We start from the raw sequence: 26045 nt of genomic DNA on the forward strand, positions 1-26045 counted from the left end.
TTTCACGTGCGAACAACTGCTCCAACGACAAGAAAGGAAGGGTTTTCTGCATCGAATAGTTACTGGCGATGAAAAGTGGATCCATTACGATAATCCCAAGCGTCGGGCAACGTGGGGATACCCCGGCTATGCCTCATCATCGACGGCCAAAGCGAATATTCATGGTGAGAAGATCATGCTGTGTATATGGCTGGACCAACTGGGTGTGGTATACTATGAGCTGCTAAAACCGAACGAAACGGTCACGGGCAAACTCTACCGACGTCAAATGATGCGTTTGAGCCGCGAACTCAAGAAAAAACGGACGCAATACCAACAAAGGCATGATAAAGTCATTTTGCAACATGACAATGCTCGTCCACATTTTGCACAGCCCGTTAAAACATATCTAGAAACGTTGAAATGGGAAGTTCTACCCCTACCCCCCGCTGTACTCTCCAGACATTGCTCCTTCTGATTACCATTTGTTCCGGTCGATGCAGCATGTCTTGGCTGACCAGCACTTCTCCAATTACGATGAACTCAAAAAAAAGGCTCGATGAGTGGATAGCTGCCAAGCAGGCCAATTTTTGGCGCGATGATATCTATGAATTGTCTGAAAGATGGAAGAAGAGTTGTGGCTAGCGATGGGCAATACTTTGAACAATGAATGTATAACCAATTTTTCACAATAAAGCTTTAAATTTAAAGAAAAAAACCGACAGAACTTATTTGTAGGCCTTATATGTTAAATAAAGCGTTAAAATTCATTACTTTTTCCCCAACTTAATACTAAAGAGGAGAGGATTTATCTTAGTTTATCCTGGTTTTCAGGAAATGTATTTGGAAATTTGACCTCCAACCAATGTGAGGTTTGTTATCTCCGTTGTTATTGGCTTACCACTTGCACCGCAGAAACTGTACGGTTGCAGGGATCACACAAGGATTAGGCTTCGTTCAGTAAAATATCTGCCACCCTGGAAGCATCACTGTCATTACACACAAGACAATCCCGTCATAGCCACGACGATCATCAAACATATAATTTTTATGTACACACTAAAAATTTATTGAGTTTCCTTTTTTTTTTGTTGTTTATTTAATACTTTTTTTGCTTCCCTTAAATATCATATATTCAATAATATTTTATTTTCTCATCCCTTAACAGAGATTCCATCTTCATAACGGAATTATATAAATAACACGAGATATTATTGTACAAATATAATAAATAACTTATTAATACTAATAATGAAGAGACAATGGATTAGAAACTGAAAACAAATATATGTATGTGTTTGTAATGATTAAAACAGTGAATTATCGGCGCAAAATTAAAATAAAATTACATACACATATGGCAATGTTTGCTTTTCTTTTAAATGTCAACGTTATCATCATGAATTATCATTGAATTATCAAAATATGACAGTCATTATCATACTTTTCATCCAATATTTATTTTTATAAAACGCTACGTGTAATTTGTTCATCATTAATATCTCCGAGTATTTTCTTTTCGTTTATATTTTTCCCCCATTCATCACTAAGAATGCATCCCTCATTACTCTTTTGTTTGCTACCGAGTTACAAATTGTTTCAGCAAATGTGTGTATGCCCATTTACTATTCTATTGGTTGTGGGTAGATGCATTATAAAAGAATTATAAATTAATTTAAATTAATAATTTTTACACTACTAGTTTGTAAGAGGAGGAGGAGGTTAAGGAGTAAAGATTTTCACAGTCCATAAAACAGACGAGATGAGCACAAAAATTTTAATACATTTCACCCTCGATTTGTGCGATGGAATGTTTTCGTGAAATGCCATGCAAACTAAAACCACTACAAGTGCATATTTAATAAAAAAAAAAACAAAATGTTCCACGGGCCTTCGGCACAAACAACAAAACAAAAACTTCTTCGTTTTTTTTTATTTTCCCAAGAAATATACTGAGGCAGCAAAATGAGATTCATTTATTCTATTCACGTTTGATTAGAGCTACTCTTCCCTTATCGGAAATATTGCACATATACATATAAAAAATACTGATAACATCTTGGAGCTATTATCTAAAACCCTGCGACAAGCCCATAAAGCCTAGCAACTGGTCGCAGTTGGTCAAGAGATTCCCGCCCCGCCCCCCCACTATGAATTTTGTCAGATCGACCATCACTATCACTGGAACAAGCACATTTAAAAATTCGAAATCGATCCTTTCCTATATTTACAACACCTAATTCGCTCGATTGGGCCCTGATAAAGCATTCATTGCTCGCAACTCTACACATAATGATTCCATAAGCAAAAAGGAGCATCATAAAAACCGAGGATGAAATATAGATTTAAATTACTATCAATAGTACACATAGATCCCTAACGTTTACCACATTTTCCCATATCTAAATTGTTTTCCCTTCCAGAAAAAACCATATCTTCGTCACCCCCCCTTAAGTTTTAGATTGTTACCATCTCATTTCAGTTTTTAATCGAATTCTTAAGCAACAAAGGAAGTCCAGTTTTAGTTTTAGTTTTTGATACTAATATAGTAGCAGTTTTATTACTATTAACAACATTAGCAGTGTTTGCGGTTGTGGCAGTGCCAATAGCCGCCCCAACACCACCAGCACCCGCTGAACTATTGATCAAATCACCAACGAGAGAATTGGGCGGTGCTATGATACCATCGAAACTATCAATTGTTGTCGAACCACCACCGCCACCACCACCTGTCGTCGAATGTTGCTGTGACGACGATGGCATTGATGATTTCTTGTGTAAAGGTTTATGACTACTTGCATTATTATTATTATGTACAACAACAACATGATGTTCATCATCTAACGCCATTCTACTATTATGTTGATTACTAATTAATAAATGTTGATTATTTATGTCACTGTCATATAACGACTGTGATTGAGATTGTAACGATGTTATGTTCGATAGGGTACTTTCGGATTCGATACGTAGTGCAGCGGCAGCTGCAGATATTGCAACCAATGATGGATTCGAACTTGAAAACTGCAAAGAGGAAATTAGGGGAATGTGATGACATTGCAGGGCGGGGATAGTGTAATGCGTAGGCTACTTACGTCTTCTTTTCCAAATGAATCCATGTCTCAAGTGCTCTTATGTGTGTGTAGCACTTTATCCATTTCCTTCTGCACAGTTATTAACTCCGAAAGATGCTTTGCAAACTGGAGATTCAAGTCGCCTAATTGCTTCATCTGAAATTAATCGAAAGAGATATTGTTGAATGACTAAATGGCTAACTCCATGGCTAACTTCATACACCTACACAACTTTTGTTTAGGGGTTGAGGAGTCCTAAGTCCGCATCTACTTGACCAAATGGAATACAAGTTACTCCCACTCCTTATGGTCCATGGACCCCTCTTTTTGGATTTAACACCCAAAGTTCAAAAAACAAAAGAGGCACGAAGACAACTACGGTTCCGTACCAAGGCAGAGGCAACTCATCAGACTCTGCCTCACCTCTGCCCTGAGAGTAGCGTGACGGAAGCGGCTTGAAAGTGTTATACGCTCCCCTCCGTGGACCATAAGGGGTGGGAGTAAGTTGCTCTCCATTTGATCCAATCCGACATCAAGTAGATGCGAACTTAGAACACCTCAAACACTAAACAAAAATTGTCTAGCTCCGGCACAGCTTTGGTCCGAACTGTGGGCGGATTTACGTTGGATATAATTCGCACTCTTGTTGAGATTTGCAAAGTATAAAAAGGAGCGTATAACACCTGCGAGCCGCTACATATTTCATTTCTGTGTCTAACTCTTGACTAAGTCGGACGTGTTTTTTCACGACCGCAACCAGATGGGTTCACAAAGATGACCCGGAAGAAGCGCCGCAAGGCGACCGACAGTTCGACTGCCGATCTTCAGCCGGAAAGCGCTGACAACGGAGGGGAGACAGCGTCCCAGGTGGCACTCTCGAGTGACTGCCAGTCCGACTCGCAAGCGGGCTCTGATGGGACGGGCTCTGATGGGCGATCGATCGCCCTGCGTAAGCAAAATAAAAAGCTGATGAAGAAGTCCTCGAGAATAACCGCCACCTTACTACAATGATCGCGTCACTCGAAGCCACGATCTCCCGTTGCTTCGGGGCATCACGCGCCACTACGGCGCCAACCGCGCCAACTGCGCCAACCGAAGTTATGGACACGACCGTCCCCGTGGAGCGGGTACCACCGGCACCATTCGCGGCCTACCCCACACTCAGCAAGACAAAGAAGCGCAGCCAAACAGCCACCACCGAAGCAACCTCAGCAGCCGAGACCAGCTGCTGCAGCGCCACCCAAGAAGGAGGTAAGTCAAAAAATACCTCCACTCGTTGTAGTTGAAAACCCGGAAATTTTCAAAACAATTAAATATTCCACATCGCGTGCACTCCCTAACAACTACCTGATCAAGAAATCCAGCCTCATCCTCCGAGGCCTCGATGCGACGTTCTCCCCTCAGTAGATCGTCGAAGAATTGAAGGCTCAAGGAGTCTCAAGCACCCTCAGCGGTAAACCCTTTGCCACGACATGAGCAAAAATAAATAATATAAACCTCGACTTGTGGCTGGTCACGTCTGACGGGACCTTTAGCGAGGAACAGTTACGCAAAGTAAAGGCCATACATCACATGATTGTTCGCTTTGAGCAAATAAAAAATAAGCAGGTGCTAGAATGCAAAGCGCATCGAACATGCGGCAACCAACTGCCACCTCGCATACAGGTGCGTTAAATGTGACCAGCTACACGGCCCTGGCGAATGCGCCAAAACGGTCGAGCAGGCACCGAAGTGCGTTAACTGTGGAGGCAACGACTACCCCGCCAACTACAGAAAGTGCCCACGGTTTGTCCAAGTGGTGCGCCTCCCACCCACCCTCTCCACTCAACTTAATGGTCGGTATCTTGGCATCCATTAATGGACGTTAAGATAATCGAGTTAAACATTAACTCAATCATCGGCCGAGCCCACAGACATGAGTTCGAGCTTTTCCTTGGCGAGCACAGACCCGATATAGTTCTCCTATGTGAAACCTTTCCCAATTTCAACCTCTTCCAGACTGACCGACCACAGGCCAATCCTCAAGACCGCAATACCTATGATGAAACGGCCGTCCTCATTTCCGACAAATTCCTAGTCACGCAAATCCACCCACCTCCCAATACTTTCAAATCGATCGAAATTACCCTAATCTCCTTCGAATCCCAATCAACCTCGGTCTTCGTCGCCTCTGTTTACTGTCCCAACCAATCCCTCGACACTCACGACTTTCTCCGCATCAAGTCCCTCTGCGCTTCTCAACACCGCCCTCCAGGTCCCTGATTGCGATGCACGGTCGAACCCGAACGGGGACCAGCTCCACCTTTTCCTCACAACCTCAAATCCCACCATCAGCCGAGCCCATTTCAGCCCGAGCCTTCCAACCTACAGCAGAACACACTACCATTCCTTCCTAGACCACTTCCTGATTAGCAGTAACCTGACTGTTATTCCCAACCCAAACACCTTTTCCTTCCTCGAAACGGTCCCCGGCATCAGCGACCATGCCATAATCCTTCGCATCAAACTCCCGGACAGAATCGTTCGGTCCACCCCACCTTCAGTTCCCGACTTCCAGTACGCAAACTGGCCCTTAAAACCAAACTTCAGCCTCTCCTACTCCCATCCCATCCTAATCACCCTGCCCGACGACATCCTAACCGATATCCCCTACAAAAAAACCTCAGGCGGAGATTATTTAGAAATAGATACTTTCCGCAATCCTCTCACCTCCTCTCCGAAATCCGCGAACCGGACAGGTCCATCCGCGAAAAAAATCCTCATCCTATACACCCAATATTTCCACAACCGCCTCTCCAACACCGAACTGAACCCTGGTACATATAGGCAACTCAGGAAAAACCGCCCGCGTTTGGGCAAATCAGTCCAACAAAACGAGATCCTACCTACCTAGGTGAACGTCCTCGCTCACCACTTCCTCCAAGCACACCACTGCACCTCCACTTCCGTGGACCAAAATTCGACAACTAAGTAAACGGAAAGATCTCCCAACTCCTTGCCCACCCTTCCTACCTCATTCCACAACCCACACAAAATCCCTTCACCCACGCCCTCACTGCTCCAAATCAACGAGAAAATATCCTCCCCATTCAGTTTGTCAGTCCAGACTCCGTCAGGGCGGCCATCGCCGCCTCAAAAAACAAAAAATCGGTTGGACTTGACAAAATCCCCGCCATCGTCCTCAAGAAATGCGCACCTAGCATTGCTCTCATCATGTCCTCCATCATCAACCACTGCCTCATTAACGCCCACTTCCGTACAAATTGTTGTGTGTTGAGTGCTCAAATTGTTCCTATCCCAAAAAGAACCAAAATCCTCTAAATCCCGATAGCTACAGACCTATCTCCATCCTTTCATCCTTCGCCAAAATATTTGAGCGGATCATAAAAGTCATTATCGACGAGCACTGTGACTTCAACCATTCACTCCCACAATTTCAATTTGCCAACCGACCCAAACACTCCTCGTGCTCAAATGGGACGTCCTCCTCGGCCTCAACCGGAACACAGCGACCATAGCCTGTCTCCTTGACATAAAGAAGGCTTTCGACTCCGTGTGGCAATATGGACTCGCATACAAGCTTTCCGAAGTCCTCCATTTCCATCCGCACCTCTGCAGCTAATTCTTAGCTTTCTTGATGGGTGGAAATCCCAGGTCCAACTCCATGAACACCTCTCTTCTCCATATTCTAGTCCGGCTGGCATCCCTCAAGGATCAGTCCTCTCCGCTAGCCTCTTCTCCCTGTTCACCGCAGACTTACCCAAACCAACCCCACACCCAAATCCAATCCGAATCCTCCAATACGCGGATGAGCTCATTCTCTATACCTCCACCAGAAATATCCCAGCCGGTGAAGCCCGCCTGAATTCCTATTTGGACGAGCTCTACCGGTATTTCACCCGCTGGAAACTATCCCTAAACCCACAAAAGTGCGAGACCACCGTATTCTGCGGTAACGCTAAGATGACACCGAAAATGAGGAGCGACATATCAACCCTATCCCTGAAGATCCACAATGACACAATCCCAACCGTAAAGAAAGTCACCTACCTTGGGGTGACAATGAATTCCCACCTATCCCACCTCCCACATATCACGAAGGCACTAAGCCGTGCAACTGGTACCTTCAAATCCCTTTACCCAATCCTAAAATACAGCAGCCCAACGCCACAGAAAATCAAGCTGTTTTGCTATAAGCAGCTTATCCGTCCCCTCCTTATTTTTGGCTTCATCTTCTGGTCCGACACTTCCCTTCTCCAAATTGAACGCCTCCGTCTGAAAGAGCGCAGAATCCTACGCCACTGTTCCAGCATCTACAAAAACGAAGACCGCTCCAAATACATCTCCAACCAGATCCTCTACGACCCATGTCAAAAGCCCCGCATCGACGCCGTCCTAGCCCGTCATGCCTTCAAATTCCTCGACAAATGCCTATCCCATGCAAATCCACTTATCTCCCAGGCCATGCAGATTGAGATCGTCGAAGGGAATCTTCTATGAACTCATCTGTTCCCTCAAATTGTCCTATCTCTCCAGACCCGAAACCTCCTTTTCGACCCCGACGGTAGAGTAATCTTCTACAACGGCATCTACTCCTCATCGCAATTTTCAAAACCAACCCATCCTCAGCGCCACTCTCACTAATATTATTGTGATTGGACGCGAGATTTAATAGAAACAAAATTTGATTGTGAAAACTATATTCCGTGTTTTTACTTAAAGACATAGACTTCGTAACCATCATTCGCTAAAGTGGTCACCCCGACGTGATACACTTTTATGAAGTTGCGTTTTGTTGTTAAAATGTTGACAAATACTCCGAAAGCAGAGAGCCCTTCTCTACCACTCATCGCGCCGCCACAATCGAACATGCATATGGACACCTCACATATCATGAAATTTTCGGCACATTATCAGCCAAATTCGACTTTTTGGATCGAGCAAGTGGAAACTGCGTTCCATACGCATAAAATTACGCACAATGAAGGAAGTTTAAATATGTTATCCAGTACGCAGAACCCAAGACCTTGCCGCATGTGATATCTATTCCTCGAAATCCTCCGACAATAAATACGAAGCCGTCCAGCAGCGAATACTTGCTACATTTGCTGAATCCACCGAGTCGAAGCTGAGGCGTTTGTTTCAAGGCAAAAACTTAGAAAGGAAGAAACCTTCTCAACAAGTGACCGACGCCATGTTACGATTGCTGTTATTGAAATAATTGCCCGAAAACATTCGCGTAGTGTTTGCCATTTCCAGCGAACCGGCTATCGACAAGATGGCGAGCTTGATGCAAGAACCACCCGGCGACTCATCTGTTATGATATGAAAAGTCCACACCAAAAGCTTCAGACACCTTTGGTACGTAGCAGCAATACTATCCCGAAGCGACCCAGCGTAGAGAGCGAATGAATTTCCCATGCTGCTTCGCTCTGAATACTCGCACGCCCACCATTTCTCACCATGTACTTCTATTGTTTGTGTATACATTTTTATGCTGGGTTCATGCTGGAGACTCTAGTTCAGGAAAACCATAGCAACTCCAATTGGCCCTGACCCAAGGATAGTTGCTACGTTTTTGTCCGAGGGATCTCGTGTGCTTATCAGCCGAGGGTTCTAGCACACTAGTAGTTAGTTAGTGCCGCAATCCGAAACGGCATTTATTTCCCAAAATTGCGATCAGAATAATACTGTATACGAGTATACAGTATTTAGTAGAGGAAATTAACGATAATCTCGGAATCAACTTCCAAGTGTTTCATTGACATAAAAAAAAACTAGAAAATTTTGTAAAGATTTATCGAATCCCAGCCGGTATGAGCACCACTAGGTTCCCAAGCAAAGAAAACTCTTCTCAGGTAGCCATCTAGGGTGGCCCCAAAATAGCAGTCAGGCACTGTAACTAATTCGTTCTGTGGTCAAGGTCTACATATCTAGACTGTTGTCAGCCCCTCCTAGACCAGGACAAACACCTACCCAACCGAAGACCACAGCCCTCCAACGGCCAAATCTCGTTCAAGAACAGCCATTACCGCCCAGTAAGGGGCCCAGCACCCCACAGTCGGGCAAAATACACTAGTAAATGAGAAGAAGGAGCGGCGACCCCTGGGAGGGCGAAAGGTGCGGCTGCAGCTGCAGAGGCACACGCTGCATCTACTCCGGGAGAATACAACGAGCCCGGAAATCAACCAGCGAATCGGGCGGGACCTTCGAGAACTGAAGCGGAAACAGAAATTATAAAAAGCGGAACGACCAGCTGATCGAGCAGCCAACCTGTCGGGGCATCAGAAACCAACTGGTGCCTAGGGTGCAGAAGATCCGTACGTGACGCCTATGGATCCCGAGACCCTACACGAAATAGTTCAGAGCCCTGCTGAAATATAAAAAAAAATAAAGAAAAGAAATGTTTTCTTTTAATTTGGTCTAGGAGCAGTGACACTTCGAGCTCTTAAACTAATTGAAGCTTAAAAAGGATAAATACTTGAATCCTTCTTTCGATTTACGTAAATGGTATTTTTTATCGGGTTAAACTCAACTAATAAGTATCTTTATTCCCACTAACTTGGAAGGTTTCGAGCATCTCATTAAGTGCACTGTTATTCACCACTTCATCATCATCAACGGCACAACAACCGGTATCCGGTCTAGGTCTGCCTTAATAAGGAACCACACCTCGGTTTTACGCCAAGGTCCATATCCCTAAAAAGCTGTCTAGCGTCCTGACCTACGCTATCGCTCCATCTCAGGCAGGGTCTGCCTCGTGTTCATTTTCTACCATAGATATTGCCCTCATAGACTTTCCGATGTTGTTCGTTCTTTAGTTTTGGTTTTGGCGCCTACGTTGCCACCAAGGACTACGTCTTGCCTTCATTAATGTGCAGCCCTTGCTCGATCTGGATGAAGGTAGACTGTACATCTCGAGTTCTTCTTCCCATGATGTCAATATCGTCAGCGTAGGCCGGTAGTTGGGTGGACTTGAAGAGGATGTTGCCTCTCGCATTTACATCGGCATCGCAAATCACTTTCTCCAGGGCCAAATTAAAGAGGACACATGATAGGACATCCCCTTGTCTTAGACCGTTGTTGATGTTGAATGGTCTCGAGAGTGATCCTGCCTTGCACATTAGTCAGGGTCAGCCTAATCAGTCTTATCAATTTCATTGGGATACCGAATTCTCTTAGTTTTACCCTGGCTACGCTGTCATAGGCGGCTTTAAAGTCGATTAAAAGATGGTGCAAATGATGGCCATATTCTGATCTGTTGCTGATTTGCCTCGAGTGAAGCCTCTTTGGTATGGGCCAATGATGTTCTGGGCGTATGGGACTACCCGGCCTAGCAAGATAGCGGAGAATATCTTGTAGATGGTACTCAGCAACGTGATACCTCTATAATTGTTGCACTGCGTGATATCCCTCTTTTTATGTACGAGACAGATAATCCCAGTTGCCAGTCGTCAGGCATTGATTCGCTGTCCCATACTTCATCCTGCTGACTTGTTGGTAAAACTTCCACGCCCGGTGCGGTTGCTCCCCGTACTTTTCTAGTTCTTCAGTATTCACTCTCACCTGATTGTCAGAGGGGATTGCAGGTGGTGTCGTAATTCGAGCTCGGAGCACTATGCCAATGAGATAGTCGTCCGAGTCTGTATTGGACATACAGGGGTTCTTACAATCATCAAGGCTGAGAGGTGGCGGCGTTCGATCAGCACGTGGTCAATTAGGTTGAAAGTGGTCCCGTCTGGAGAGGCCCAGGTTTGCTTGTGGACCGCTTTCCGCGCAAACCAGGTACTTCCAACAACCATTTCGTGTGACACTGCTAATTGAATAATCTGCAGTCCATCATCATTGGTATCCCTATGTAAGCTATGGGAGCCAACATATCGCCTGAATACGGGCTCCATCCCTACTTGACTGTTGAAATATCCAAGTATGATTTTGAAATCATATTTGGAACAAGCTTCGAGGGTCCGCTCAACTGCAGTCTCCTCTGCAGGGGCGTGAACGTTAATGAGGCCTATATTTCTAAATTTGCCTCACAAGCACAGAGTGCACAGCCTTTCGATTACATTTTCAAAGCCAATAACAACAGCAAAATGAATTTATACTCCTAATAAATTACGAAGACTCTAAAGACCAGTGTTTTCTAATATTTTGGAAATAGGAAACAGAAAATGAGGGATATCATCAATAGCGAGACAACATTCTGGAATTATCAGCGCCTCCCTTGTTACGCACAACCAAAAAACAACTCCTAAATCTACTGCTGATTGCAAAGTGGTCAATCTGATTATTCTTACGGTGTCGATCAGTTGAATCCCACTTCATCTTATAGCAAGCCCTATGCTCGCAGAATGTGCCACTATTGACGACACGGTGAAAGCTCTAGAAATCCGTAAACCTTCGACAATTACCGTTGCGTTCACCAAGACTGGGTCCTCATCACTTGATTGAGTAAGATGTTGTCTCTTCAGCTGAATTGCTGCATTTACATGCGCTAGCTGAGCAATTTAATGCTCCTTGTTGACCGTGTGTGTGTCAACACAAATCATAGCCTTCTTTGGACGACGGTCCTACTAAACTCTCATCTTCGGTGTTTCTGCAGAAGCCACACATTCGTTTCTTTGCCTCATATTGACGTATAAAGCGCTATTTCTCATTTGCCGTCATTCGGTACAAGAAACACCGCTTTTGTCAACGTGTCGCTTGATGGCAGGAAAAACGTTTAACGGCAATTTGAAGACGCCTTTTGTTGTTCTTTTTGTTGGAGCTGGTGGGGCATCCCCCTTCCCAATTTTGGGCAAATTCTATTCAATGAAGATGGCTGGCAACTCATTTTTCACCAAATTCATAGATTGTTTGGCAACAGTCCTACTTGAAAAGTGCTTCGAGACAACCTTCGTCGAATTATGGAGGTTGTGTTATCGAGAACAAAGGGGCCATTTTTGAATTTTGCGAAACATTTACCTGCTATTCACTCGCCACTATTACCGTAAACTTTGTCAATGTACTGAGGAGCTGCAGCTGTTTTTGGCCCTGATAAAAGGGCATCCGAGAGGACGTCATAAAAAAATAGAAAAATCTTGATCAACTTATCAAATACCAAAAATGTCCCCTGAATTGGATCAAGTTGTCCTTGTGTTAAAGCTCATAAGGATAACTTTGAAGAGGATAATATCGATTTTTATTAATAATCACGTATTTTAAATCTTTTGAAAAAATGATAATTGATGGCTTCCTTTATAAATTTGTTGTGTGCAGCCGAGGAATTTCGCAGTATGCGAAACAACGACGGACCCTATGCTCCTGCATAGCAGAAGGTTCAATCGTAAGTGAATTCCTCACACAAATACTTTAATATTCAATGTGTCGGGGGATAATCTATCCAGGCATAGGGAGTATTTATTGTTCGCCCTTCTCGGAGAAGGACTGATCCAGTTCTTCGGTTTGTCAACAACGTAGCTCGCGACCAGAGGACAGATTAAACCGGATAATTCTGTCATACGAGTCTCCATCGCAGGATGTCAACTTCTTTAGCTGTGCTGGGAGATGCTGTACTTCCTCTCACTGGGCCTTTGGTATTTTGGCCGCGAACCGCATGCCAGTAGGCATGCAGATGAATAGTTTTCTTGACCCTCCGGCAGATTGTTTTATCAGTCCCGATTCAAAGTTTTTAGAGGGTAACCCCTGGAACGATGAAGCGTTGGATGAAACATGGAATTAAATACGTTCTTATTATTTCTAACCTTTGCTCGGGCTTCGGAGGGACTGTCTTGATCGCTAGCAATTGGCGAACAAAGTCGTTGAGTTTGAAGTTTATAGCCCCAGGTGCCTTATTAATTTGCACCCAGATAGTCAAATATGGTGTGGGGTGGTAGAAGAACTTCTTCTTTTCGGGAACCGCAGACACACCTCTTTTGGTTAATATCGAGGCCTTTTTCTTTGATAAAACTGGTAGAGACTTCGGAATTCTTACCGTTCTCCGCCAGCAGGAGTCGTGGCGGAACCTACCGTCGTTGCCCATCCTTTCGGTAGCTCTGGATATAACTAGTTGAGGTATAGTGTCAAAGACTTTCCTGAGGTCGATACAAATTAAGGAGAAGTGGTTGGCGTGTTTTGTTCTAGCTCCCAGGAAATTAATAATAATAATAATCGTTGGCGCAACACTCCATATTGGATCAGTGCCTTGAAGTGTGTTAGAGCACTTCATTCAAGACCGTAACGGTACACTACAGTACACTGTAGGAGGCAACATGGTCAGCATTTCGCTCACCCGAGATTATTACCCTGATTTGACTCAGGTACTCATTCACAGCTGAGTTGACTGGTATCTGCCGTCAAATCACGATACAAATCGCACTGCCATCACTGAGATTTAAACCGCGACTTTCTGCACGACAGCCTTGTACTCTCAGCTGTCAGCTGCCCGGATATATATATGGAGAAAGTCCTTAAGCATAATGTCGATGTGCGGAAAGCCTGTCTGTAATTCATTTATAGGGATCTCGACCAAGCGCACCGCCTGAATCCTGTTGAATAGCCGGCTGACATGTAAACCGATGGTGATCAGCTTTCAACTGTTTATGTCACCCAGTTCATTGTTTTTCTTCGGAATCAAGGCAGCCTCGTTTAAACTTAATATCGGTGGAGTCCTTAAATGGGACGAGCAATGTTGTTAACAGGATCGATCGTAGTTTTGGAGTAGTGATACCGTCTAGCCGAGATGAGATTGTTTTGATTTTTCTAAAGGCCAGGATTTGCTCACGGAGGATCTATGTATTATAGATCGTCCTTTCGGGTTTTTGATTGGAACCCTCAGGCAATCTTTCTACAAACGACTGTGAAAAGAAATCTACGATGTCGGAGTATTGCAGCTCTTGATATGTGGCGTCAATGGAGTTGCCGTCAAGCAGCCTTCGGCCGCCTACCTTTTGGTTTCTTTCTACGATCACTGGACTGTACGGTATAGACAAGCTCTTCGATGCCGCCCAGATGGTAGAAGTTGAGTTGCGACGGAGCGCGAGATCTGCTGCTTTTTAGTGACGTTCCCCACTTCAGTATGTTTATCATACCTATTTATGAATGAAAAGCCCAATCGTCAAATGCCGATGTCAGATCTTCTAAATCTGCTGCTACCAAGATTCGACACATAGCCGCATCAAAGTCAGGGATATCGCCCTCATCCGACATCCGAATGAAAACTTTTACCGAGTCCACTTGCTCAAGGCTCCGCTGAAAAAGATCTCCGGAGAGTCTGTCACCCAAACTGACGTTTAGTCGATGTAGTTTTTGCTGGTTTCAAGGTACAACGGACGCTCCCGAAGTAGACCCGACCTTCAGCGATTCTCCTGAATCGATGCTACAAGCTGCTGTTACTTAGGCAACATCCTCTTGCTTTTACGGTGTCGATGGTATGTGGATAAACTAGTAATAGGAATGAGTTAACGAACCTGCAGGTGTAGCTGGCCTCCGCGGTTGGCATGCGGTGAAGTTCAGAATATGCGCACAGATTGGTAAAATCTGTGTAAGATAACAAGTGAATGTATTTGAACCTGAATTCAGTCGATATCGCGAAGAAAATTGCGAATGGTTTCTTCCCACTTTTCAATTCCAATTATTTTCTCATCAAAAAATGGAAATCATTACTAATCCGTCTGCTGAGACTTCGGTGATAATGGTTTGAGAAAGCTATCCCACACTGGTACCATCTACAGGTATCAATAAACCTTAAAAACTTAGCGGGATAAACAACTCTTAAAAAGGGCGATGACCATTAAATTTGGGCGCAGAATGAAGCTTGGATTGTATTATAAAGCGGTGCAGACTGCAGGCATTTTTTACCATGGCTTAAAAACGAACTCACAGGTGTAAAGGTCAAATCAAATCAAAATTATTTGCAGTTGTGATGTGCAAGTTGGTGAGAATAGAGCCAACTTCAATCGAATTTGTGTAAACAAATGATAATATCCCACGAAAAAATCCAATACTTACACTTTGATCATTGCATTTATCCTTGAGACTCATATTAGCTGCCTTAAGTTCTATTTCTTGTGTCATAAGCTCCTTTTCTAAAGCTTCTATTCGTCCCTTCAACAGGCCAATTTCACGACGCAAATCGTCCGCAATTTCAGGATTACCACCACCCGGACCGCCTTGACGAATTAAATCCATCTCACGTTTCAATCGTGTATTCTCCTCTTTGTAGGTGTGCAACTGTCTCTTCCATTCGTCAACATTAGCAGTTGATTCCTAGGTGATATATTAAATTTTAAAGGAATGCTACGAAGAAGGAGGAATGGAAAATTTGATAAGGAATTACCTGCAGCGCACTCGTTAATCGGATGTTATTGCTCTTCAGGGTGGCTAATTCAATCTCCCACTTTTTGGCATTCGCACAACTACGGAGAATGATTGGATTAAATCAAAATGGGACACTCAAGTAATCAGTTCAGGGAGACAGTCTAAAGCAGTAAGTAAAGGTAACAAACATATTGGGCGATTGGGAAAGATACATAAATGGGACGGATTGGGGCTACTTTAAACAATCAAGTCTGAATTCATTTTGTCTCTGACCTACCTTTGCGCCAATGCCATTTTTAACCTTTCATTTTCATATTTCAACTGTTGTTCACCAGCCGGAAGTCCTGCTGTGTTAGCCGTTTCATTATTTTGAGCTACTTGCTTCGGATCCGTACTATTCACTGTAGTTACTTTATGAGACGGACTATCAGGATTTGCATTTTGCGTATTTGTATTAGAAATATTTGGTGGCTCGACTTGATGGTCGTTTGTTATATTGTCATTCTGGATGGTAGCTGTTCTAGACGAAACGGGCGATGTATTCGCTGATGTAACAGGTGTAACAGCTGCGCTCCCTGAATATAGTGGAAAACAAAAAAAAGCAATTAGCCATTAACCCGAAATGAACTACACAATAGAGCTATTGTGGTGAAAAGCAATCATACCATTCGCTGCCGATTTAGCTAATGCGTTTTTAGTTGCCTCTTTGACTTCCTGGAACTTTTCGACGAACTGGAAGAAAAGAGGGACCTCGCTTTACTACTACGACTACTACTAAACAAAATGTAGTTACGCTTCCTACCTTAGTTAATTCCGCCTCCGATGCAAAACCCAATCCATAAACTGTATTCGCTCGAACATCACTCCATTGTCCAAATTTTTGCGATGTTTGTGTGAATGTCATGTTGGGAGTTATTGTTGAATTTATTACCGCCTTACTACCTTCTACGCTAATTATCCTATACAAATTTCGTGAGGAATCATAAAAGAAACTAACAGCCACCGCTTTCATGCTTGCAGTAATCCAAGTGCGTTTTGTTTTTGGGTCAATATGAAATACATGCGCTTGACATGTAAATATCGGTTGCTCCCTTAAATAGAAAAAAATAATATTGATTAGGGAGGGAGGATAGCGTGAATTTATGTGAATACGTATTTATGTTAGTTACATTGAGCCTGTAGGAAATTTGTAGGCTAGCAACCCCCCAAATTTTGATACTTTATTGCTACCAAAACGTCAATAATGCCTCGGATAGGGACTGACCTCACGGCAGCGACTTTTGGCTATCGAAAACGGACGGTAACCAATCAGGTTTCTGGAATTTCGCACGCTCCTCACCGACGATAGCGAGGGTCACTTTCTCCTTTTGGAGTGGGAATTTCAACTAAATAAGCTGCACACTCGGGAGTTCAACGATGTAACATGGTTGGACCCTAGATAGTACTCCTCTCCCTCTTGCAGCAATGTGATTTTGTGCTCAGGAATGCTAAGTAGTAGCGTACGCGAATCCGGTGTCGGGTTGCTTCTGATGGCTACCGCAAAGCGCGCGACCTGGAAGCCCGTTTCTGACAGACTTCTAACTACAAAATTCCGGTCCTGGTTACGAAGCATCACAATTGTAAAATGCTAGACACCAACGGAGACTTCCGGTGCAGTGGAAAGTCCTGGGGGTTTAACGTGAGTACCTGCCGTGAAGGCTTAATCCCACGGTCCTCTTCGGACGCGGATTGATTTTGTGACCACAATCAGAGCCCCGCCATGCAAGCACAGCAGTCCTGGTTTATACTGAGTGCAGGCTCAGCATTCATACCAGTGGATGCGAGGCCTATCTAACACCTCTGCCGCAACTAAGGGGTACGGCGCCCGAGTTGTACAGCGCAACTCCACGCTTGAGCTCCGAGGAGCTCTGCCTGCGATATAGGCATAACCACAACCACCATGAAACTCCCACTAAGGGCCAACCGCAAATAACCGGGCCGAGAACACATCCTCCAGGAATTCTCCTGGAGCATATGCTCTCAGAGGGCCATCCCGGTTCCCATGGTACCAGATAACCTCCGGTGAGGCTTCGTGGCAGAGCCACTTCAGATGAGTTCCTTGCAAACTCGGGTCTGATCACCCTCCTCGAGTACATGGGTCCGGTGCAGTGGAGAAGGATGTTTTCTACGAGCAATTACATACAGTTCAGGGAAGCCTTCCGAAAGGTGACATTTTGATCGTGATGGGTGATCTGAATGCCAAGGTGTGGTCTGACAAGACCATGCTCAGATATGTGATAATGAAACGCGGCCTTGGCGACCGTAACGAAAATTATGAGAAGTTTGTGGATTTCTGCAACTTTCACCGACTCGTCATTGATGGATGGCACATTATTCGAGCACAGAGCGTGCCAGCAGGCCAGTTGGGTTTCAACTGGCCGAGGCCATACGAACAATCAGATCCACCACTTCGCGTTCAGCAGTAAATTTAGGAGTTGACTCCTGGATGTGCGTAACAAGAGAGGCTGACATCGACCTCGAAAAGGATTACCATCTGATGGTCGCTTCGTTCGCTTGCGCATTGTATCTGAGACTTCTTACAGGGTTGGGGAGATGCGACTCTCTAAGGTCAACATCGACTGCTTGTATGATCCAACCGTCGCTCGACAGTGGGAGAACTATCTTGCGAATAGGACGGCAGATATACTGAGTAATTCGCCTGAGAATATCGATGAGCATTGGTCCGCCATCAAAAATGTTGTTTTCCCAAGTGCTACACAGGTCGCCGGCATTGTCCCGAAGGAGCGTCCTAAAATCTGACTGATTGAGGAATCGCGGAAATGGATCGCAAAACGGAAGGGGTTGATTGCTCTATTGCTGTCACGGGCGTGACGCACTTGAATTCCGATACCAAGCGAAATCTCGAAAAGTTCAGCGTGACAAGAGAGACTTTTCTATTACGCTGGAGAGGGAAGCGGAAGATGTCGCAGGAAGCAATAATTTCAGAAGTGTATACCGCATCACGCAAGCGCTTGCTTATGGTCGCAAATCTCTCGATGACCCTGTGAAGGACGTCAACGGTCGACTTCTCATCCACTATGACGAACAACTGATGAAGTGGAAAGAACCTTTACCCCGATTCTTAACCTTATCCCATCCGGTGAGGTTCCTCCTCTTGTGAATGAGATGGTTATTCACTGTAGCTTGCGGATACGGACTGTTCCTCCAAACAGAAAAGAAACTATTTCGGCTGTTAATGCACTCAAACTTAGTAAAGATGTTCGGCTTGACGATTTCCACGCAAAGTTATTTGTCGCTGCATCTGCAGTTACCCATTCGCAAGGGAACCTTGGGAATCCGAGAACTTTCCCAGAGAGTGGAAGAAGGAGATGATCGTTAAGATTACAAAGAACGGCACCTGTTTTGAGTGTGACAATTGAAGACGTAGATGCGTGCTCCCTGCCGTCACAAAGATAATGGCTAAAATAATACTGGCACGCATCAAAGAACATCTAGAAAATTTGACCCAAAGCAGGCTGTTTTCCGCTCCAGAATGTTTCGCATTCACCACATCAAGGCCTTATGGATCATTTTGGAACAGTGCACGGAGTTAAAATCCGCGCTGTACCTGCTGTTCACCGATTTCGAGATAAACTTTCGATATTGTAATCAGGGAGTGTGCCTGGATTGCTCTACACAGGAGGCGCATTCCGGAAAAACTCGGAACAACATATAATGCCGCAAAATGTCACATGCTGCACCGAAGGAAAATCTCAGAGGATTTTGAATTCCAAAGCAGAGTCCCAGGGTTGCATTCTGTCACCGATATTATTTCTGTTTGTTATCGGTGACGTTCTCAATGCTGCCTTGTCCGGAGGATGTCAAGGAATACAATAGTCCATGACATCTTTCCTCAAACACCTCGACTACGCACTGATGACATCTGTTTGCTCGCTCACCGGATCTTGGACCTTGGTCAAATGGCTTTGGATTTGGAAAGAGCCAGATAAAGTTGAACCGAAGATAAACACCAACAAAACATAACATAACCAGTCAGACTGAGAACACTCTCCCTACCTGCATCAATGACCAGAGCATCGAAGGCATCGATCAATTTGTATATCCAGAAAGGGTTGTTTTCTGCCGGCGGTGGCACCGAGCTGGATGTCGTCCCACGCATTAACAGCGCTGCCCTATCTATCTGCAGCTATCTCAACACCAAGATCAAGTGCAGACTGTTCTGTGCTAGTGTTCTCTCTGGGTTGCTATATGGGAGCAGCACATGAAAAGTGAACTTGACTGCTATTCAAAAGTCCCAAACCTTCTTGAACACCTGTCTACATCGTATCATCGGAGTACGCTGCCCTTACATTATCTCAAACTAAGAACTTGGTCGGCATACAGGCCTGACACTCGTACGCACTGTGACCAGAAGACGGAAGTGGCAGTGGATAGATGATACATTAAGGAGGAGCGACAATTGCACTGCTGGTTACGCCATGCAGTGGAATCCACCCTCCCAAGATGACCGACGAGTGGGTCGCCCCGAGGGCACTTAGCGCAAAATAGTCGAAGGATACGAGTGTCTCAGGGAGTCGTAGGGGAAGTTGCGGGCCATTAAAGGTAACCGCAAGCAATGACGCGTAGGTGTGATTGACGCACTATACCTCACCAAGGATTGAATGGCAACCATGAATGTATGTTGTTGAGTGAATACTACACACTTTATCAGAGGTGGAAACCCAATTAGTCCTTAAAATTAAATATTTAAAAGAATATCTTGACTCCGAACGAGCGTGACAAAACACCAGGTCAAACAATATGAGAGCGTGGGACCGCGATAGCCGAAACCTATGGAGTTTCACCACAATAAATTCTTTGGATGCATGTATTTATGGCTAAACTTTGCTAACAACAGGAAACTGTTAGCACAGCTCCGATGATTGTGCCTCTCTCTCTCTCTACCCGTTCTCGTCAGGTTCATAGAAGCCTCCTAGTTCAACATTTTTTCCACAACCAACTCCTACGTATGTACCTAAGCTGGAAGTCTTCAAAGTAAAGATATTTCCACGCGAATAGCGCAGCTTTCCTGATTTTTTTCGCATTGAATGCTACTGGCGAGTACTAAACAAGGTTCAAGCCCCAGAAACATTAAACTCATTCCGTGTTTTCTAGATCCTAGTCCACCGAAAAAATAGATGTTAAATTGCATAGACAGGATCTGAAGACACTATACCCAAAGAGAAAATTACTTGTACGAAAGGAGAAACGACTGAGTTTGCATGGACTATGAATTTTTATATCAAAAGCTCCAGGTATCCCAGAAGAGCGATCCATACATATGTAAGTTCGCTGGTAGCATGACGAGTAAAGATGGGAACCCGGAACTTCTCATTACTCAATTCACCGAAGTCAGTCGTTTTCGGAGGGTTCTTAGGCACCGGTCGAGAGGATTGAATGAGAGGTTAGAGTAAAGCGCAGTTTTTCTCGTTGGTAATAGCAACCCGAGAAAGAGTTATCTTTTACTCGATTTGGGCCTGTACAAGGACAGTGGCCAAAGGTGGAGGAGATGAAGAGGATTGGGGAATTGCGGACACTTAGATTGGAGAGGGCAATTGGTAGAAGGAGTGACCTTAATTCAGGGAAGAAATTAATGGTTACAGAGATCTCATATTATATTAGCTAATTGATGTCGACTGGCTTAATCTAGACTAGGCAATATATAATAGCTAAGCGATCGACATCTGCGCGAGGATTGACTGTCGAAACATTAGCCTGACACGGTTAGCCTCTGTGAAAGTCCGGGGAAAAGATTATTGAAGGGAGAATTACTGTCCGAGGCCAACCCTCACACGTAGTACATCCGCTCACCCAGCAAGCTGTTACGCGTAGCAAGATTTTTTATCGATGGATTATGATTGGACAACCACTTCGTCAGTTTAACGCGTGACAGTTTGATCATATGCGGAATTATGGGGTAAACCTCGGAGAGGACGTATAGGAGGGAATTTTTGTGGAATCTTAGGTTCGGCCTTATGAATTTGGCCGTACATTTCCTGAGGATCATCCTTTCGAAGCGTTGAAGGGCTTCGGCTACGTTGGGAGACATGGTAGCCCATGCTGCATAAGTCAAGATTGGCCGAATTAGGATTTTGTATAAGAAGGGTTTAGTGGCAGGAAACAGGGCCGGGAGGAGAGGAGGTTTTTTAAGACGGCTTTGCCTGTAAATGATCGGGAATATCGTGGAGGAAGATGTTAAACAGTTTAGGGCCTGAGAAACTCCTGAGTGAGTCTGCAGAGAAGTCGATGGTGCGAAGTCTGTCGAAAAGCAAGTGACAAGTTTTGTTGGAGGTGAAGACTACAAGCATTCTAAATAAAGGAAGGGGGCAATTAGTCTAGATTAGCTTGAAAAGCAAACCCTCTTTCCAGACTGAATCGAACGCCTTTTCAAGTTCTAGAGCGCTGGCTACGGTGCATTACCTATCTTCCAGATGATTGAAGATGTGGTCTTGCGAAAAAAGGATTGCCGGTGGATCAGAGGTTTTCGAAGCCGAATTGATTATGTGGAAAGATAGAGGAGTAGTGCCTGGTTAAGGTGAATTAGTAGGATGTGTTTCCAATTTTTTTCTGGTAGAAAGGAGATATATCTTTGAGATCATTAGAGCAACCCTTCTTAGGAATAGGTATCAGAAGAGCTAATTTCCAGGATACAGAGAGAGAGAGCCCGTTGTTCAGGTGGTTGTTTAAGAGGATGGTGAGACGTTCACTGGTGGTCAGGACCCGATGAGTTTTCATTGTCGAACTGGATGAAGAAGGCGAACGGATTGATTCTAAGACCCTTCCAAACTCAATTTTTTATCGTTGACAATAATGGCGACTACCGAGTTCCAGTTGGTTTCCGCAGACGATTTGGCTCTGAATATGTGGCTGAAGTAGTCTTCCCAGTCGACTAATTTTTGAGAAAACTTAGCGGCCAGGTTTGAGGGATTTGAGAAGTTTCTTGTAGGAGGCATTCAGTTCGGTTCTAATAGCTGCATTAATTTTGTTGGGCAGATTTTTAATGATCTCAGCGAAGAGGCAGTAGTCAGCGTTGCATCTGTTACGTATCCGGTGAATTAATTGTTTCCTTCGCTACAGTAGTCTGTTCCTGTCGCGGACTAAGAAGAGGGTTTATGAAGGAAAGGCAACCGTATTTGTAGTAGCCAGGCTCTTTGTCGGGAGCATATTTGTCAATTGTGGTTTAGAAGGCAGAGTTGAATATCCTAATGTAAGTGGCTAGCTCCTCATCTTAGTAAATGTGCGATTTGTCCAGAGGAGAACCCAGCGTCAACCCAGTTTGTCAAATTGAAGGATCTGCATTTGGGCGGACAGGAAGGGAGGGGAGAATTTGCTTGAAATGCATAGGGAGACTGAGGGCATGGTGGTCGGAATAAGCTTCCAATGTGGAGCAGCTACTGACACATGCTGAGAGATTGGACGAAATGATAAAGCCGTCCAGGAGGGAGGACCCTCGTGGAAGAGTTTTTTATCCCGCGTTAATGATGTCCGCGCTAAGAAATGGGGCTGACTGGAACCAATCGCCCCAAGTAACATGCTTGGCGTTGAGGTCTTCGCCGAGAAGGAAAGTGTCAAAACTGGCCGCGATATTTCATAGTTCGAACAGAATTGGAGTGAAATGGCGACCCGTACCACCCGGGAAGTAGATAGAACCGATTAGGACTCGAAGGACGCTGCCGCCCCTGACAGGTAGTCTGACCACCGCTAACAGGCAGTTTGGTGAACGTACATCTGATGAGATGGGATTTGGAAATTGGAACCAACATCTTCGAGGAACTTGTGAATGGCAAAACGTTTGTCGTTTGAAATGAGCGGACTAGTGTTGAGTATGAGCACCTTCATTTTGGTTGTCTAGCAGTTTGAAGAGGAACTGTAAGTACGCGTCGCGTCTGTCTTCAGGAGAGAAACGAAGGTAGTTGTAATAGAAATCAGAGATTGTGTTCCAGAGGGAGGAGACTGACATGTTGAAAAGGGACCTAGCTTCCATGAAGAACCCTCTAGGAATGGAAGAATGTAGGGGCGGTGGAGAGCTGAGGGGTTTGGGTCTTACTCGTCCCCTCGCAACTACGAACGGCGAAATGAATGATCAGTGAGGGAGGGGTTATCTAGGGGGAATGAGGCAAAAGCGCAGGATGAAAACCACGAACAGCGATGAGTCTGTTTAGGAGGATGGGGGGATTGAATAAGGGAACAAGGCGGGAGTGCAGGACACTTTTAGATCACCCTCTTTGAATTCATTCCAAACTGCGGGAACATTTGGAAAAATTGTGTGGCCTCCGCGCATTTGACACATCTGAAGTTGTAGCCGCAATTTGAAGAAATGTGGCCAAATAAAGCACTGAATGACATCCCCTTTCCTGCCAGCTGAAATTAGCTAAACGAAAGAGGCATAATTCCCCAGAGGCAACTATTAATTGGATACGCATCAAGTCTACGAATTCTCGGCGGAAAAGCATAAAAGTAAGAATAGATTGATTGAAGGACACAAATCTGGATAGTCCCTGCCGAGTTCTGCAGGCGTTTAGACTATGGGCGAAGGCCTACGGATTGCTGGGAATATGACAAACCTTTCCCTTTTTGTTTAACTAAACAAGTCGGACGCTAGAGGCTTCAGAATCAGAGGCTGTTATCAGTGCAGAAATTGAATTAAGACGCAGCGAAGTTAAAGTTTTGATTGTTGCCTGCTGACAGCTCTTTTCGTCGATTTTCTAGATTTGTGAAAACTAAATGGCATACTGCAGCCGTTTGGTTCTCTGTTAACTGAGTAATCCCCACCTTTCGTTCTTCCTTCAACTGTTCATTCCAAACCATTGCAAGCTCCATACCAGCTGCTCACCTGATAACAAAACACCCTTCATTCTTCACACCTTTGGAAACAGTTCCCATAATGCAAATCATTTTACGGCTGCCTGCGCTGAGCACGCACTGCACCTCGTGACTACCAAATTACTCATTGTTATTGCCAATCAGAATAGTAAACAGTGCAGGCGAGCAAATCATGCTTCATCGACACTTGAACAACCCAGACTTGGCTGTGGAGCCCAGTTGTAGCCCCGCAGCACACTTCCAGTCCATAATTGATTGCTCCACCAATTAACACGTCCAAATCTAATGAACTCGACAGTTACGAAACATTTTGCGCCGTTTGATATGCCCACGCCACCCGGACCACTCGGCATTCATGCCCGAGCGACTAACCTTCTTTGGTTGTGAATCTTCCCCGGCACATTCACTCCTCATCCACGCGTGTCATTATCTAATTAAATTCTGATTTGCTGGGAGCGTAGGAGTGTGTGCCCGAAGAGGTTTCGATACATTTCAGGTAGGAAGCGGCGTGTACTTTGGATGGGGGCTGAATCGCGGGCTGCACTCACCCTTCCCACCTGCCAGTAGCCGCCGTGGATGAGGACTTAAAAGTCATACAAGCCATAAAGTGCAATCGATCGCATTTGCACCCAGCATTCCGTTAAGGCGATTTCCTCATGTTGTGCTCAGCGAATCGACAGCACCGATTAGCGTTTCCGACTGGCTGAGCCACACGAAAATGGTTAGACCAGGTCTGGAACGGCACAGAACCCGTTGGCGACTTGTAAGACTTTAACACGGAAGCAGGTGGAGAGCCGCGACCGCATCCAAATCCGAGGCGGCGCGGTCAACACAACTTAGCCTCCTTTCACTACTCGGGCTTCTTCTCTATGATTTTCGCGATTGAATTACCATCACAATGGGCAAAGTGAGTGGCAGCGGACACGACCAACCCCATGCCCGGCCAAGTCGGAAGTCGGGCGACAGACCGGCGAAGCGCCTTAGCCCCTCTAATCAGCGCAAGATATGCTAAGCGTTTGGCTAATCTGCATAAATATCTCCAATCAGAATTCGAAATTGGCACCGAGACGAAGAGGTCACCGAAGAAATCTGCATTCCCAATTGGAGGATTGCGGCCGCACGGCCCCCGTCTCCGGCGATCGATTAATTGATAGTGCAACGTACACACAACACCCAAATTCTCGACAAAATCGATGACACAGAAAAATGTGTTCTCGGGTGTAAATTACAGAGCTTCGACCACCCCATCCTGGCCGAGGTGATATGACTGAAGTCGCCCGCCCCGGGTCCGTCCCTCCGGTCGGTGGCGGAGTCCTGGACATCTACGGGCGACTCCCTGCATGCCTCTGCACACCACATTCCAACACCACGGCCAGGTCCGTCTTGTGAATGACATTCGCGTGAAAATCGAACCGAATTTCCACACAAGGTTTTCCTCGAAACAGCCGTTCACGGGGTGGAGCTGGCAAGTTTTCACACCGTCAGGACACGGCCGCTCCGCTGCCCTGCACTCTGCCACCACCAGTTCCGCACATTTGCCTCAGTTGTCCGGGCCAAAGCGTAAAAACATTCTAACAAAACTACTTGAGACTTTACCCCATTGCTTCACGTTCACTATTCATTCGCTAGACACAGTCAGTCCTGTATAAAAATTTCACGCACTCCGCACAGGCAACGGCACAACAAACTACAAGAAAAACACAACACAACCGAACGAAAAGCGAGAAAAGTCACTTTCTGTTCCGTGCGACTGGAAAACGGGAAAAAATGGCGAGCAAGCGAGCGAAACGACAGCGAACCAAGAGCAACTTGACAACCGCACTAATTGTTTGT

The 26045-nt window shown here is 45.1% G+C and overlaps 1 protein-coding gene across 2 annotated transcripts; it reads right to left on the bottom strand.

Moving 5' to 3' along the window:
- Window positions 1-642: 642 nt before the first annotated feature.
- On the bottom strand, window positions 643-26045 carry LOC119652377 (homer protein homolog 2). Of its 2 annotated transcripts, none has more exons than XM_038056475.1 (8): window positions 25809-26045; window positions 16153-16441; window positions 16016-16082; window positions 15628-15925; window positions 15370-15448; window positions 15042-15299; window positions 3075-3209; window positions 643-1609 (listed from the first exon to the last, which is right to left on the bottom strand). In XM_038056475.1, the coding sequence occupies exons 1-7, from the start codon at window positions 25832-25834 to the stop codon at window positions 3102-3104; spliced, it is 1125 nt and encodes a 374-aa protein (XP_037912403.1). In that variant the 5' UTR covers window positions 25835-26045; the 3' UTR covers window positions 643-1609; window positions 3075-3101. The 2 variants fall into 2 exon arrangements, with proteins under 2 accessions (XP_037912403.1, XP_037912402.1); XM_038056474.1 differs by lacking the exon at window positions 643-1609 and adding an exon at window positions 2862-3003.

The sequence above is a fragment of the Hermetia illucens genome, chromosome 3, assembly GCF_905115235.1.
Source record: "Hermetia illucens chromosome 3, iHerIll2.2.curated.20191125, whole genome shotgun sequence".
Taxonomy (NCBI): Eukaryota; Metazoa; Arthropoda; class Insecta; order Diptera; family Stratiomyidae; genus Hermetia; species Hermetia illucens.